The 17,372-nt window shown below is 28.8% G+C and overlaps 1 protein-coding gene across 3 annotated transcripts in view; it reads right to left on the bottom strand.

Annotated features, from left to right (window-relative positions):
* The window catches only part of LOC129980537 (DNA excision repair protein ERCC-6-like), a 120,904-nt gene that overhangs the window by 6,114 nt on the left and 97,418 nt on the right, over positions 1–17,372 (bottom strand). For 2 of the 3 annotated variants that reach the window (XM_056090876.1, XM_056090877.1), the window contains 3 exons: positions 14,608–14,734; positions 3,445–4,508; positions 1,774–1,805 (listed from right to left, as the gene is read on the bottom strand). In XM_056090876.1, coding sequence (XP_055946851.1) covers positions 1,774–1,805; positions 3,445–4,508; positions 14,608–14,734 — 1,223 coding nt within the window. The remainder of the gene's footprint in view (positions 1–1,773; positions 1,806–3,444; positions 4,509–14,607; positions 14,735–17,372) is intronic. The other variant, XM_056090878.1, reaches the window with a different exon arrangement.

Raw genomic sequence — 17,372 nt, 5'->3', positions numbered from 1 at the left:
AAATTCGTGTACTAAACACATTGATATAAAATATCATTATCTCAGAAATTTAGTTTTAGAAAAACTTTTCACTTTAAAGTATATAAATACTAAAATGAATTTTGCTGATCTTTTTACAAAACCTTTAGCTAAAAGTGGTTTGTCCAAATTTTTAGATAAAATTTTGATTTAAAATGTTATTGTCCAGTTTGTATACTGGCAAATTGTTCATAATTTGCCTTGTGGAATATGTATATATGTTGTACTAAAATGTTTTCCTGTTTTCATGTGATACTACCTATTTGGATGAGAGGAAATTAATGTCCACGTCGATGCAATCTTTCATCGAGTACACACTTTCCGAAGAGTACGAGCGGCCTCCAATACCATTTCGGAGGAGGTGAAAAAGTAACCTGCTAGTGTTTCTCCTAGGTCTTTGTTGGCTCGTTTTGAGAATTCCATCGTCGTTTTGTCACAGGAGATGTTATTTTTTATTTTTGTAAGCCCCATGTTATAATATTGGAAACTCCTATATGTCCCCCTTGAATCCAGATGGACTGCAAGCATGTTATTTCTGTGAATATATTAAAATTTGTTATAAATCTTAAAATGTCAATATTTGTAATGTATAAGGTCATGTGAAGTGAATCAAACTTTTAAGTTCTTTTTAGAAGTACGTGAGAGGCGGGCCATTGTTAGGAAATTTCGGCATTAAGGTTATAAATTCCAAATTATTTTGTCTCCCGTACTTTATTAAAAAAAAAAATAAAAAATGATGCAATGCATTTTGAACTTGCTTTTGTGCGTCATTAATATGAATAAATCACTTCACGTGACATTAAACATTTAACTATTTAATCGGTATCGCATCTGATATTTATGTAACCTAGCAACTGTAATATAAAAACTTTAGAATTAAGACATGATATAAAATATGTGTCGTTATTGTTTTGTAAGATGTTTTATTTCGGTATTGGTCTCAGGTCCTGTAATGACCGTTTATGTTTTTAGAAGTTTTCCCAGTCATATCTGTAAATAGTTCATCATGTGTTCAATTCTATTTCCTCATAATAAATTGTATTTAAATTAAATTTTTCTTTTTGTCGGACCCAATCTTTGGAGACTTTTTACTCATCATCATTTCCACTGCAATACTCTAATATCAAATGGCTGAATTCCCAGCAGTTTTATAAAATATCATTGTAACACTCATGATTTAGTAGTATATGCGAACAAGAGTCAAATGAAAATCACCGAGTAAGGACTTGTTTTAGTTCACAAAGCAAACAGTCCAGGCATTATTCGTGGAATTCAACTGATTCATTGCAAGACATCTTTTAATTACAAAGAGAAGCAAAGCATAATATGCAATCTCTTCTAATAAGAATATGAAGTTGTTCTCCATTAGTTAATTGAATTGAAATATGAACTGACGAATAAAAATTTTTTAACAGAAAATTATAAGCACCATGTACAGAAATTCAAAAAGAAAAAGCTAAATTTTTCCTCCAAATTAAAACAAAATCAAACACATTACTAAGTCCAAAATAATGAAATTCAAAGAGCAATTTTTACACCTATTTTCTTAATGAATCACAGCTCTAAGTCATAATATCATATATTTTTAAACCCCATGCAATTTTTTAACAAATTGTTGATATATAGATTGTACTTTTGGACACACATACAAATTGTAGATTTATATAATACAACATGCAAATAAATTAATGATGCATTACAGTCCATCAAAAAATTGAAAAATACATAAAATGAGAAAACAATTCAAAAACTTACAAGGCGCAGGATTTTCTTTTTACTGTTTGGGGCTGTAAAGAGGACAGAAATTTGTAAGAAAATGAACACTCCATACAGATTTTTATGTAAACTCATAAAACTGATTAAAACATAATCAATTCATTGGTAATAATTAGAGCTGGAATAATTTCTTTCCAGTTAATGCCATTCAAAACTCAGAGCACTTACTAAATCACAATATTCTGATTTTACTGAATTGAAACATTTTTTTCTAATTATTCACTCAACAAATCAGTGGTCAGATCGAGTTAGCCATTGATTTTTATTCATTGTTATCTAACAAATTCAATTTTGTGTTATCTACAAAGTTTCATGTTTTAGATCATTAAAGAAACAGATTTTATTCAGAACATCATACAAATAGATTTTATTCTACTTTTAAAATATTCTATCTTTATAATAATATTCATATAAAAATAAAAATGAACGTCAATGGTCATGTAAGGGCATAGATATTATAATAATTATGAAATTCAATCTTTATGCTATTCTTTAGTTTAGAAAAAAATAATAATAATTCATTTATTTCCTTAGCTGTTGCTCCTCCCCCCGGACATAATTTAATCTGGGAATGTACTGTGAAATTGATTCAAATAACAATTGACAAAATACTTTTGCTTCCTGAAGCATATGTGTGAAACATTAAGTGGTGAATAGTGGAGATATATAATTTCTTTTAAAATAGCCTTTAATGTCCAACTTAATTTATTCTTTGTCCATCGCATTGGCATTGAGACTTATAAGTTGGCCTTTCAGACTTATAAGTTGAAATTAAATCCTTCAGTTCATAATAATTTGATACAAACACCTCAAATATTCTTTGGGTTCTTAAATGAATCAGTAAGACTGCACATATCTAAAACAGAAGGTGTTATATAATTAAATAACAGAAATTAGCAGAAGTTAGAGAAGATTTCAATCTTTAAAATTAATGTAAAGAAATTATGCATTATTGAATTATGTAAAGAAATTTACGATAATTGGGTAAAAAAATTATATAAAAAATAAATAAAAAGTCATTTTAAGAGGCTTTTTTACAGATGTTAATTAGATTTTTTTTTAAATATACAATAAAATATTTTTTTTAAAAATGCCTTTTCCTTGCATTGCTTTAAAAACAAATCAACTTCAAAGTCCAAATTTTAAAAATCTTGAATTGGAGTAATCTGACTTCAAAATCTCAATAATGGGTGGTATATACCAGTTGAAAATTGCTTAGAAGTTTGGAAAAATGCATACACTGGTTAAAAAAAAGCAAAAAGAATGCACCCCTTTTCACCATAAAAATGAAATATAATAATGTAGATATATAAATAAGACACTGGACATTAATGAGTTAAACTAAATATAATTAACTAAACTAAGTATAACTAAATTAACTAAACTAAATATAATTAACTAGTTAAACTAAATATAATAAGATCATAAAAAAAAATGAAATGATATTTTAAAGATCAAAATGCACTTACTTTACCTTTAAAATGAAAAATAGTCATTGCATAAAATCTGCATACACTACATAAAAATGATTGCAAATTATTAAGAGTGCTATTAAAGTAAAATAGGGAAAACTTTTTGATATTATATTCAAAGATTTGCTTTATTTTTTCGATCCTATGATCTGATGTCGGATAATTAAGGAAAATTTACCTTATCATCAAAGCTTAAATCTGCCAAAACACTGTGAGCAGATCCATCCAATGGAGAAGCTGATCCAATCTCTATTAATGAGCAACTGTTTTTAGCAGGAGTAACTGTTTCAGCAGAAATGTCCCCTGAAGGAATTTGAGTCTTTTGAATTGGATTGAATGCAGTTGAATCGGCAATTGCCCCCATATACTGAATATGAATGCTTTTTTCTTCTACATTCTTTTGATCCGAAGAGCATCCAGAATTATTATAGATAAGTTGATTGCATAAAATGGGAGATGCCACATCAGAAGTAACGCAAGTTTCCGATTTCTTAATGCTGATTGTGTCAAAATTGGACTCTACAAGAGTAGGTGTAGATGAAACCAATGATTTGCTAAATCTTGGAGGAAGATAAGTGTGTTTATCTCCCTTCATTTGAGTGGTTGCTTCACTTTCACAAACTGAGTGGTTTTTAAACTCAATAAAACTTTTTGATTCTGCTCTAATGATCTGCTCCAAAATTTCAATAGATTGTGAATTTTTTATAGATGAGTTATTCTCTTTTACATCCCCATTCTCTTTTAGATCATTTTGACTTAATTCAATAATATCTTCATTTACATCCAAATTATAATGATATATTTCAGTTTCATGAACTGAGTCTTTATGTGATTTTGAACTTTGACATGACCTATTTCTTTTGATATTATTCCCAGAAAGGGAAACACGCTTGGAGATGTTATTACATTCAATATTGCTATGCTCAGAAAGAGAAGGCGTGCTTACATCAGAAAGGACGTTGGGCAAATTTTCGTTTTCCCCAAAATCATTATCAGACTCATGACAATGACTCAGATGTTTAATCGTGTTAACATCACTTTTTGGTTCTATAATAGAAGCATCTTCATTTATGTCCAAATCATAATTATTCATTTCAATCTCATGGATAGAATTTTTATGCGACTGTGAACATTGAGTTGACAATTTTTTTTCTCTATCACTTTCAAGAAAATAAGCGGGGAAAGATTCTTTGGGCTTGGAATCTGGGTATGCTGAAGACATAGCTTTAGACATCTGTGCACCTATGTAGCAATTTTTATTGTAATTATTATTAAGCATAACATATAGAACATAATAGCAATCAATAATATATTAACAATTTTATATATGAGATTGATTTATGCATAGAATTGTTTAAAAGAGAAGAATTTATCTTCAACCACTTTGCTGCTTTCTTGTTAAGTTTTATAAAACTTAACAATCATGAGAAAATAGGAAAAGTAATGCTAATAGAAAGACAGGAAATATAAATCATATTTTCTCATCTTTTTATAGAATGAACGGAAATAAAATTTATAAAAAATATTATTCCGGTTAGAGATCTTGAAAAGAACAAAATCATTTTAACACAAATGACAATTTCATTAATAATCTATCTGCTTTTGGGCATCAGTTGTTTTGCTGGAAATATTGGTATTTAATCTTAATTAAATCTCTTATGATCTGTAACATGATGTTCGTGATTCCAGCAACAAAATATTTTTAAATATCAAATTGTGACAGACATTAAAACTATGTTATTTTAATACCATCATACCTGTTCAGCTTATTGTATACAACTTTTCTAATGCAATCCAAACCCATGTCTCATTATGTCATTAAATAACTCAGTAATGAGTAATCTGTCTTCTAATAATGTCTTTTGTTATCCTATAACTTCACTTTTTTATTTCTCATGTAAACACTAAACAAAATCTTTCTTCCTTAGCTTTTAACAATGGGAAAGAAAAATCACATACTAAATACTGAATGAAAGAATATAAAAGATTTGAAAATCATTGGAACAATGAAAACTATTTATGAAAATTATGCAGAAACTTAAATCAAAATCCAGGGAGGGAATTTACAGCTACTACATTGGAATCATTAAAAAGACAAATCTTTCAATTTCAAAACGATACGAAAAATATATTTATGCAATAATATTTTTGAAGTTGTTGCAGATGCTAAATTTATTTGCTGATTAAAACAAAAATAGCTTTTAAGTGAACATTTTCACCTTTTCCTTCAAAGCTTATTTATACCAAATCAATATCTCCAGATATATGTCTGACCTATAGTACACCAGCAGATGTACATATTCACCTTTATTATTAATACCGATTTGTCTTTTATTACAGTTGAAAAATATAGAGCCTTTCTAGCTGAATAATATTTGGAATCTTTAGACAAACCCTGCAATTTTCTCTTTGAATTCCAGAGTATAGATCATCATGAATTAGATCATTTTCTGTCTGACAGCATATTTAGCCCTGGCAAATGGTCATGAAAAATATCAAAATGTGAAAAAATACATATCAGCAACTTTATTAAGTTGGCTATAAAAAAAAAATTGGGAAAAAATAAATTTGATGTTATATATTATATATATATACACACACACACACCTATTTTTTGTCGGTTTCTTATTGGAAAGCATTAAAAAGAAATAGTTTTCAAGAAGATAATGGGCAAGGAAAAATGCAATAATGCAGTAATTCAGACAAAATTGTTAATTTCAAATTTAATATACACAACTCTTATTTCTGAAAATCGAATATTATGATATCATTTAAAATCAAAGAACAACACTTTTAGAATACGATTTTCTTTGGTCTGCAAATTCTAATTGATAAAAAAAATACTTATAGGTCTTTTTTCAAAAAATAATGCAGATATCATCTAGAAATTTTTCTACTTATCTCCTTATTGTTTAGTTGTAGCAAGACCTTAAGTGGAATTCTAAAAATTTCACTCCAGTAAAAAAAATTACCAAATTCATACTTTTTTTTAATAATTAGCTGCCTTTGGAATTAATTGGCTTGGAAGGATGGATGATTACAAACATTTTCAATTAAATATTTTATGTAGCTTACTGAATTAGCAGTCTCAACAATTTTTAAACTTTAATTTTGATACATATATAACACATATTATTTTAAAAGCCTTACACTATCAAATTCATTCTAGAATTAATTTGAAAAAATGTTAGTACTTAAATTTCTGCTAATATAAAGTTTCTAGATGAAACTAAACACTTTCATTGAAATAAATAAAATATATGAACAGAAAGTAGAATAATCTAACATTAATATCTTATGTGTCTTCCAGAATATTTTTCTTGATTTACGCAATAACTGAGAAGTTATTGAAATAAAATTTCTCTGATTCACCAAAAAATTCAGAGCACTAAAATAAAGTAATCTTCAAGCAATTAGACCAATTATATATTTTTATATGTCCAATTATATTACATTAAAGAAATGCAGCATTAAAAATGGATATATTTTTTAAAAAAAATGTCACCATTATTTACTACAAATTAAATCTTAATTACAAGTACAAGAAGTTTCAAAAGGTACTAAAAACATACTATAAAAAGAACTTACTCATTATGGAAAAACATATTTAACTTTGTATTTCCCTCATCAACAATGGGAAAAAAATCCAGGATGAAATAGTAGAATCAATGAGAATGATTTGAGTTTCAACTTCAACAATGAAATACTGTTATAAAATAAACTTAAAATATTTTTTCCATATTGATCAAAGTTGCCGGAAGAAAAAAAAATCCCATGTTTTCCGTGTAAGTAAGTAGTGAAGGCCTATCATAAATCATATATCAATATGAGTCTAAACAACAGGCTCCGTCAAGGCGGTGTGGGACGTAACTAAGCTCTGCCCATCATCCAGGTATTGAAATGCATGATGCTTCTAAAAAGTTATTCTCTCCTTTTTCTTCAGAATGCTCTCACATTCGCCTCGGTGAAGCTTGCAGTTCAAATAAATTGTTTAATTTCTTAAGTTTAAAAGTAAATAAAATTATTTTTCTAACACTTCGAAATCACAACTAACCCTAATTACAATAAGTATATGTAATACAAGAGGAAATACACAAACAGCATTCATGTGCTAGTTATAATGGAGTAACAATACTCCATAGTTTTAATGAAGGAAAAGAAGCAACAATTTAACCTTACTTGAAATAATAGTATATTAAAAAAATGTTTATATTTACATACAGAATTTTTTAAAATCTTTATTTATTACCTCAATTTAAGCAAATTAACACATTAGAAGGGGAGGGGGATACTGATAACCTTTCATGCTTTTTAATTGTAAGTCATGCAAAATTAAGGACTTGGATGAAATAAAACACATATTTTTATTATCATGATATAAACAATTTTTAATTACTTAACAAAACATTACAAAGCAAGATTACTTTTTTATTTATTCATTTTTGTCAATTCATATATTTGGCATTAATTTCTGTAGATTTTTCAGCCATCATGGAGTTTTTTTTAAGCTATTTCACTATCAGAGAACATAACTGAAAATATTTCAATTATATCAACAGAAAAAGGGAATATATTATCTCTCACGCTCTTTAATTTTAAGTCGCACAAAATTCAGGACTCGGGTGAAATAAAACAAAACCTTTTTGTTATCATGATACAAATCATTTAATAATCACTTAACAAAAAAACATTACAAAACAAAATTAGTACTTTTATTTATTTATTTTTTGCCAATTCCTATATTTGGACATCAATTTCTACAAATTCAACAGATTTTTCAGTCATTAGTTTAATTTTTTTTTCTTTTCAACAATTTTATTTGTATTGCTTCTTTGTGTTTGCTAAACTTTTCTTTTCCCTGAACTTTTTTCTAATTATCTAAAGCTTCATGATACTTTGCACATGCTCATTTAATATACTGAAAAATAGCTTTTATAGAGATATTTTAAATGTTCCGATTTCAAAAGTTCATCATATCATACACAGTTCTTAGAAGAATTAAAGAATCTTCTTTCAGATTTTTAACATGCACATCGTAGTTGATATTAAATTCACATTTCACAGGTTTTCACAGCCACGTGGCCATGTGAGAATACAAGAATTATTTTTACAATTAAAAAACAGTCAGGATATTATTCTGATTTCAAAATATTAAAATAGAAATAATCTTCAGGAATTTTTTCATTAAATAAATCAAGCCATTCTTTATATTCACTTTTTTCAGCTAAATTTCAAATTGGATCTTTGCACATTCTGAACATGCTGGGGAAATTTGTGTTTTGAAATAAAAAAGTTGCAAATCAACCATTTATTTTTTACATAATAATACATTGTTTTTCAATAAATGTAGATTTAAACAAGATAAAACAGCAAAATTTTTGGACATGCATTCAAATGTCTTTTACAATATTTTTCACAAACATAAAAGGTTTTGTTAAACAGCCTTTTGTTTTAGCTTCAGTAGCCCTAACTAGTAATAAAGCAGCTTGTAGTTCATTTCCAGTATTGGTATTTTTTGCCAGTCTTTATTTTTTAAGATCATCTAGATCTATAAAAAATAAGATGAATAATTTTTTTTGCTTCTTCAATTATGCTTTGTTTAACAATATTTTTCATTAACTGTTTAACAAGAATGAAAAGATTTTCATATAAAAAAAGGCACCATTGGTTCAGATGTCTGAAATTTTTCAAGAAATGGGTAAAGAGTAATAGCAATACAATAGAAGAAGCTAATTTTAGCCAGAATCAATTTATCTGGATGAAGATTTATAACATTATCACTCGTGACAGATCCAGTCAAACTTTATCTATTGAAATATATATACAGGGTGGTTATAAATAAAGTACAAGTGTTTGAAGGATTGTAAAAGAAAACCTACTTGGTACCTAGCAAGTTGGAGAAATTTGGTATATGTCATATTTACAACATGGGAAAATGAATAACACAATAAAAAAAAATTTAGTTTATTTTTTCCAATAGATGTTGCTGTAGATTATTAAAACATTGTTTTTGCTCTGTACTATGGTCAAAATGAAACCAATTCAATTTTAAAATCATTATGATGATAAAAGTTATGCATCTTTAAGCTATGGCAATGACTTTGTCAACGATAGAGCTAGGGATTGCAATACCGGTATACTGAATACCAGTATTTTGAGCCATTTGTACAATTTTGTAATACCGGTATTCACAAGTTTAAATACCGGTTTTTCGGTATTTACTAGAAAATTTTAAAATTGTCTCCAATATATGTTCAGGGATCATGAACATAGCAAAATAGTATACGTTTTTGTTTTTATGTCACCCTAACGGGCAAAATTAATTAGCTAATTAATGGCTTAAATCTAAATTAGCGAAACATTGATTATCCCTGAAAGAAAATATTGTATCCATAACAACTGATGTTGCAACAATTATGAAAAAAGTAGGAAAGTTGATTGTTGCAAATCAACAGTTGTGCTATGCACATGGAATTCAATTAGGAATAATAGATGTATTATACCCAAAAAATAAAAAAACAGAAGAATCCAAATACTGTGGATATAGAAACTTCGGATTCCGACATTGAAGAGAGCAAGAGTAAGAGTGATATTGACAATGAAGATAATAACAATGTAATTATTGAAGAAGATATTGCCAATGAGGATGAAATATTAACCTATCAAGAATTGCTTCCTATAATTTATAAAGTTCGAAAAATTGTTAAGATATTTCAACGTTCCCCTATAAAAAAAGGATATATTACTAAAATATATACTAACTGAAAATAAAACAGAATATATGGTAATATTAGATTCTAAAACAAGTTGGAACAGTTTACTCCTAATGATGGAACGATTTTTGAAACTGAGAAATCCAATCCAAAAAGCAATAATCGACTTAAACCTGCAAATTAATTTTTCAGATAGTGAATTCGACTTAATATCCAGAACTGTATCAGCTCTACTTCTAATAAAACTGACTATTGAGGCATTATGTCGGAGAGATTTTAATTTATTAACAGCTAATGCAACAATAAATTTCATGTTGGAGTCACTGAAAGAACAGCACACATCACTATCTGAAGAATTATATATTACATTGGAAAATAGCACAGAAGAAAGGCACACCGAAATAGAAAATGTCTTATGATATTTACATAATTAAAAAGATTTAAAAAATGAAAATGAAAAAGAAGAAAAGAAAATAACCAATTCAAATCTGATTAAGTTTAGAGTAAATTTTCTTAAAATTTTTTATCCACATTCAGAAGAATTCGGTTCAATTATCGAAGATTATGATGTCACTACTGTCGATAGTGAAAAGGAATTGTCTCTTGAACAAAAATTAGAATTAGCGATAAATAAAAAAAATTTCAACAAACCAAAATACAATACAGAAATCAGCTATATCCAAAACCATCCGAACAATAAATCGATTTATTTGAAGATGAGGGATTTAGAGGTAAATACTTGAAAAAAATATATCGCGCATTGCTAACAGTACCACCAGCTAGCGTAGATGCCGAAAGAGCGTTTTCGACAGCTGGTAATTTTTACATAAAATTACTTCTCAGGCTTAATGACAATACAATTGATGCATTATGTTTTTTAAAGATCACATTTCAAAAATTTGTAATAGTACCACAGACTGAATAGTGATATTTACACTTTTTTGCGATTTAAATAAATAAGACGTTCCTTAACTTTTTTGTGATTATATACTGTTATAATTTATAAGTTACAAATTATTTTTTGTGATATTTACACTCTCTAACAAAACTGGCAAATAAAACAAAGAAACATCTGTTTTTTTTTCTTCTTTTTCTAAAATTTCTAATACCGGTATTAAGATTTTAAAAATACCGAATACTGGTATTGAAATTTTGGTCCGGTATTGCAACCCCTAGATAGAACATACTCCATTAGTAAAATGTTATTACCAAAATAATAGCAATTATAGTGCTGCTTTGAAATAATATTGCCACCTTAAAGATTTGAGAAAAAGACCGATGTCTGTAAATGGCTTAAAGAAAAGGATTAATAAATTTGAAGCTACAAGAGAATTTGGAGTGCTCCCTGAAACTAGAGGAAGAAGATCTGTGAATCACAAAGTTGTGGAAGATATTAGGGAAGCAATTGATTCAAGGTTAGTGGATCAGCGACCTGTAGGCACTAGAAGTGTAACAAGGTCTTTATCAAAACCATGGGCGACTGTACGCAAAGTCTTGTGCCACACAATTGCGCTATCCGTACAAAATTAAAATTTTGCATCACTTGCAAAAAGGCGATCCCCGACAAATAATCGATTTTGCCAACATCATTCAAAATTGATGAAGATGAATTATGGATTCAAAAGATTTTGTGGACTGATGAAGAGCATTTTATTTTATCCGGACAAGTCAACAACCAAAACTGTAGGATATGATGCTTATCCAATGTTTATTACAGTTTGGTATGGTATGACTGCTGACTTTAATATTGGTCCATTTTTTTCAAAATTCTTACACTAACAGGACAGAGCTAGTTTGCTGAACCATAAATCACTAGTTACACTCAAATTTTAGAAAGTAATGTGATCCCTGCTTTGCAAGACAGAAACTGCCCCGATTCAACAATATGCATGCAAGATGGAGCACCACCTCATATTGCCCATTGTGTTAAACAACTACTTCACCGAACTTTTAGTGAAGATCGTATAGTCTGCAGATGTTTCAAAAATGCATGGCCACCTAGTTCATCTTATTTGAATCCTTGCATTTTTCGCTGTGTGGATATCTACAAGGACAAACCTAACTCTGTTGTTGCTTTAAAAAATAGCATTACTAGACATGTCCCAGAAATTCAGCAGGAAACATTAGGTGCTACTGTGGATCACACTGTCTTGTAACCACCCTGTATTTTTTTATGTTGTCAATAACTTTTAGAGCACATTCGCAAAAACATATTTTCTAACCAGTGAAGAGAGCAAAATTTAATGGAAATTTAGAAGACCCTGCACCTTCCAGGAAATCAGCATTCCAAGTTGAACTATCTTTAAATATTATATACATTATTCTAAGAGTAACACAACCACTTTCCATCCAAAAAAGTTATGTCCATACTGAAATTTTCAATGGATTATATACACTCTAAAGTACCTAAATCTAAAATTTTAGAGTAAATTTCTGCATGAAATTTCTTTGGCAAGTTGAACATTTTTTAAATTTACATTTAATTCATCCATACTACTAATTTATAACAGTAATTGCATGTCCAAACTTGATATATCTACTTTAAGATTCTCAAACAATTCTCGAGCAGGGGTAGGCTTTAGAAATATAAAATTCTAATACCTTGTGGAGATTCTATTTGTTGATTTATACTAATAGCTTACAATAAGATTCAAATTAGCATTTTTGTAAAATGTGGTTTTACAAAAAAATTTGTATTTGTAAAATGCTTTCATCAAAGCATTTTACAAATTTTTCTTCTTTAAAGATTTAAAATATTGTTTAAAAAAATGAGCTAATCCACATCTTTTTTTTTTTTTTTTTGCTATTTTACTATCAGCGAGCATATTTCTGAAATGTCATTGAAAGCATTATGGGGTGAATGTGATGCAACAAATCTTAATGACCACAAAAGTTCAATTTTAAATTATTGTTTCTGAACTAAAAAGTGCGAAATCAACTTATTTTGAACTTTTTGGAAATTAAATTTATCATTTTCGACCTTGATGTGTCATCTTCTGTATTCCTTTTAGATACAAAGAGCAAAATCAATTATCACTTTTTTCAACTGGCACGTAGTTTCGTATGTTCTTCATGTTTGGCATGATTAGTAAGTGCCGGTTTTCCCATATCATTTAAGACTATCTTCTTACAAAGTGTGCAGTAGCAAATGGACTTTACGGAATTTCTCTAACCCACGCAGCAAGTCAGAATCGGCATTTTTGTCCGTCCAGTCTGTGTTAAATATAAATTTTGAGCAGCACATTATTTTTTAAAAATTTTTCTAATCTATCTGAATAAGCTCACTATTTCTCAAAAAGTAAACAAGCCAATTAATAAATTCACATGTGCGTGACTAAACCCCACTAAGATGCCTCCTCAGATTGAATATTGCCCTTTCTGCTAGAGAAATTTATTCTATTCTGTCATATAATTCAAGCAGTCTCATACATGCTCATTAGCTACAATTTGAGAATCTTGCAGAAAAGGAACGAGTTTCTGCAATTACACGCTCACGAATGGTGTGGTTTTTGGATTAATTAATTAACTTTAAATATCCTATACTTTCCCAGTTATTAATTTTGTTGAAATTTCTCTGTTTTTTCGATGATTTTTAAATTCCCTGTATTTTCTCGGTTCTTCCAGAGCAGTGGCAATCATGTGGATTAAAAATAGTGAAGCAAAAAAGAAAAAAAAATTATAATGCACAAAAATTGGTATATAATTGAATTTTTTTGTTGTTGCTATTTTGTTTTGAATAAGTTGCTCCGAGGTGTACAATCCCCTTTTTCTAAGTATATATGTACCAAGTTTAACAGCTTTAGGCTAAGCAGAATAGCTTATACATTAACAATACATTATCTTTAGACTCGACCTAAAGGCATCATTACATTAAGCCACTAATTTTATAAAAACATTTTAAAATTAAAAAAAAACTTTTTAATTTAAATATGAAAAACCAATTATTGGAACTCCACTCCTAACCATCCCTTATCTAGCAAAATGGCTGAGTGCAAAATGCAACAAATGTAATGCACAAATTCAATAAATTGCTATTATGCACTTTTTCCATGTCAAAATACAATTTGGCCTCAGTAATTTAGCAAACAGCACATATTGTGGAAAGAATTGCTAACATATCAGTAAATCTGGGAAGGTTTTAAAGTTTCTTTGTATAAAACAGTTGGTCTACAATTTATTGTGTACATACAATCAATTTTTAGAAGGTAAAAAATTATAATAATAATGTTCTTATTTTCAAATTGTGTTTTTTCTACATATACATATCAAGAATAATAAATATAAAAAATTTGCAGTGTCCACAAATAAACAAAGAGTAGAAAATGATCAAAGCACTAATTCCAATTTTTAACATTTAAAAATACTATAGGGAAAATGAAATAAATATTTAAATACAAATTTTAAAATGAGGAAATGAAGCATAGTGTGTATCTATATTACACACACAAAAAAAGAATTTTTATTTAGCTAAATTTAAATAAATAATAAAATTGCTAACAAAAAGAAAACAAAAATTTTAATCTATTTGTTTAAATCTGAATATTTTAGGAAATGTCATTTCAATCTGCGACAGCAAATGCAAGTATTTTGCAGATATGGACTGAAAGTAACAATAAAATAAAAAATACCTGTGTCAGTGTTCTTCTTGGAAACATGAATATGCTCAGATAAAGGCCGAGAGAATGTACCTGCCAGACGAATGCCCTCTGCAATGACAGATGCTTCGGTCTGGATTAACATCTGAGCAGCAGCAACCTGAAACACAATGCAGGATTATACTTAAAAATTCCTCTATACAAAATAATAAGTAATACATATATCTAAAATTATGGAATAAAAAACTACAAATCCTGTATTTGTTAGCAAATTTTTCTATGAAATGAGTTCATTATCAATTCCATATGCTTCACACAACTGAACCAAGAACTAAAAAAAAAATCTAATAAATTATTTAATTTAAAAAGATTCATTACAACAATATACCATTTATGGTTCAGAAAAGTTAATCAACAACAATGCCCTCCCCATTTATAATCTATAAATTCAGAGATATTCAGGGGTGTTTGTGGGACCCCAAAAAATTCCCTGAAACTTTTACGGACTTACTACCAGCATTTTGGAGTTTCGAGAAGGGGGGGGGGGGGAGAAATGAAAAATTACAATTATGAAGTATTGAATGACCTAATTATAAAAGTTCAATGAATTACTTTTTTTGCAAAATTAATAACCATAAATTTTCAAACATATAAACTACTACATTTTATGCAAATATTTTAAATTACCTGAATTAATTCTTTTAAAAAAAATTATCTAATTTCTGCTGCTTTTTTTTATTTTCTGATGTTTGTAGGCTTGTCTTTCTTTTGTGGTGAACTTCATAATTGCAGGAAGGTTGACTTTTATTTTCCTCATTTACAGTTGAAGAAATTTCCTTGAGAACAGCACATGCAGAGGTAGAAGCAGTTTGCTTTTCTGCTAATGTAGAAGGTTTTTCAGAGACTTTTATAGGTGACTCATCTGAAATACATGTTTTTAAGTCCTCTTGATATGTTTTCCAACTTCTGTTCATATTCAGTAAGAGATCTTTGTGAATTGGATCAGTCATTGGATTTTTTGAGCCATATTTTTCACATGAGGTTTCTTTAGAAGCCATTAAATCATATTTAATAGTCTGCACTGCATCTAGAGAATCAATCTTAAGAGAGGTTCTATAGTCAGTGACAAGTGTATCCATTAAGTTGAATGCACTTTCCACTAATGGGCCATGGAAGCAGCTAAGGCAGGCTTTGACCAATTTAGCCAATGTAGTATACTTATAATCATTTGTGAAATCATCTTTTAAATTAAAAACTTTGGACCAAAATTTATCAATTGTACACTTGACTTGATTTCCACTTTCATCAGATGTGTAGAGCATTTCTTTGGTGATATCAATATCACTCTGGTATAACCTTATTTCAGCTTCTACTTTTGACTTTTCATTATCACTAAAAATATGGGACAAAAGATGATAATTTTTCAAAAACTAATATTGTACTGGTTTTACCTCTTAGCTCTGGATCTAATGCTGTAAAACTAATTAGATATGAATTTTTAAGGGGTAATTTCTATTTCATATGCTGAAATTTCACAGTGAAATTCTCTTGCGTACATAAATTAAAAAAATATTTCAATAAGCGAAACGAAAAATTTACACGTGCATCAATAAATTAAACGAAAATTTTACACAACGGAGAAAAAAAAGTTGCGAAGCGATCAATGACAAATAGCTAATACGGCCAAAAATCCCCCTTCTCTACTTATTGGCGCCACGCCAGGAGAGATAAGACCTTTGAACCCAGAGTCACGTTATCGCACATCTGGTCGAACGAAGTCTCTCCCTTTTTTTTCTGCCGCGCCTACTTGCCGAAAAGAATCCAGAAGAGAATGTCCGAGAACCGGGGGAATGAGTCATAACTCGCAATAAGGAAAGAACAAAAAAGAAGTTTTTTTCCCCCTTTTCACGCATTATCACTGCCTTTGGAGAAAGAAAGGAAAAGTTTTCACCACACACACTGACCTTTCGTTTTCTGCTTTCAAAGCAAACAAAATTACCCAGATCAAAATAAATAATTCATTATTATTCCTACTTCCTTTTGAACGACGATCCCCGGAATTTCCGGGTATCGAAGTTCAAAATCCCCGGAATTCCGGGGTTTCCCCGGAGCACAAACACCCCTGATGATATTAAAAAAAAAAAAAAAAAAAAAAAAAATAGTATGTCTATTCTTTTTATTTTAATGTAGGAAAGTTGCCCTTTTTAGTATATAACAAACTATCCCATATTTTGACAGCTTCCTCAGCAATAGTTGCAAATTTTAGTCATATGGCTAAAATAACATATATTTAAATCAAGTTCTAGAAATTTTAAGTAACCTTCTCTTCACACTGGCAAATCTTTCCATATAAAATAAACAGTAGATAAAAAACAGTCAACATTTGAATACTATTACACTATGTGTAACTAAATTTTTGACAACTTACAAATAACGACTATCTAAATTTATTACTAATATTGAAAATTCTTTTTGTATTTCCTAATTCAATAATTAAAACAATTTATTGGCAGATTGTCTATATAGATAAGATAAAAAATATTTCTCAAAACCGATTTTTCAACAGGATAATGAAATTTTTATAAAATATCTTTGGTTATGGCCCATAAAAGTTGAAGTCACACATCTGGTTTAACTTCCTCATTTTTGTTGTTTCAAAACAGAGCATCCAATTTTGCTTGCTGCATTTGAAAAGACATTGCTTACTTCATTCAACATTAGATTGTATTAGTCAAATAAAAAACTTTTAATATAGAGAACAACACTATATGAAATTAAATAAGAGCATTTTATTAGAC

The sequence above is a fragment of the Argiope bruennichi genome, chromosome 8, assembly GCF_947563725.1.
Source record: "Argiope bruennichi chromosome 8, qqArgBrue1.1, whole genome shotgun sequence".
Taxonomy (NCBI): domain Eukaryota; kingdom Metazoa; phylum Arthropoda; class Arachnida; order Araneae; family Araneidae; genus Argiope; species Argiope bruennichi.
This window is presented reverse-complemented; position numbering and strand designations above follow the sequence as displayed.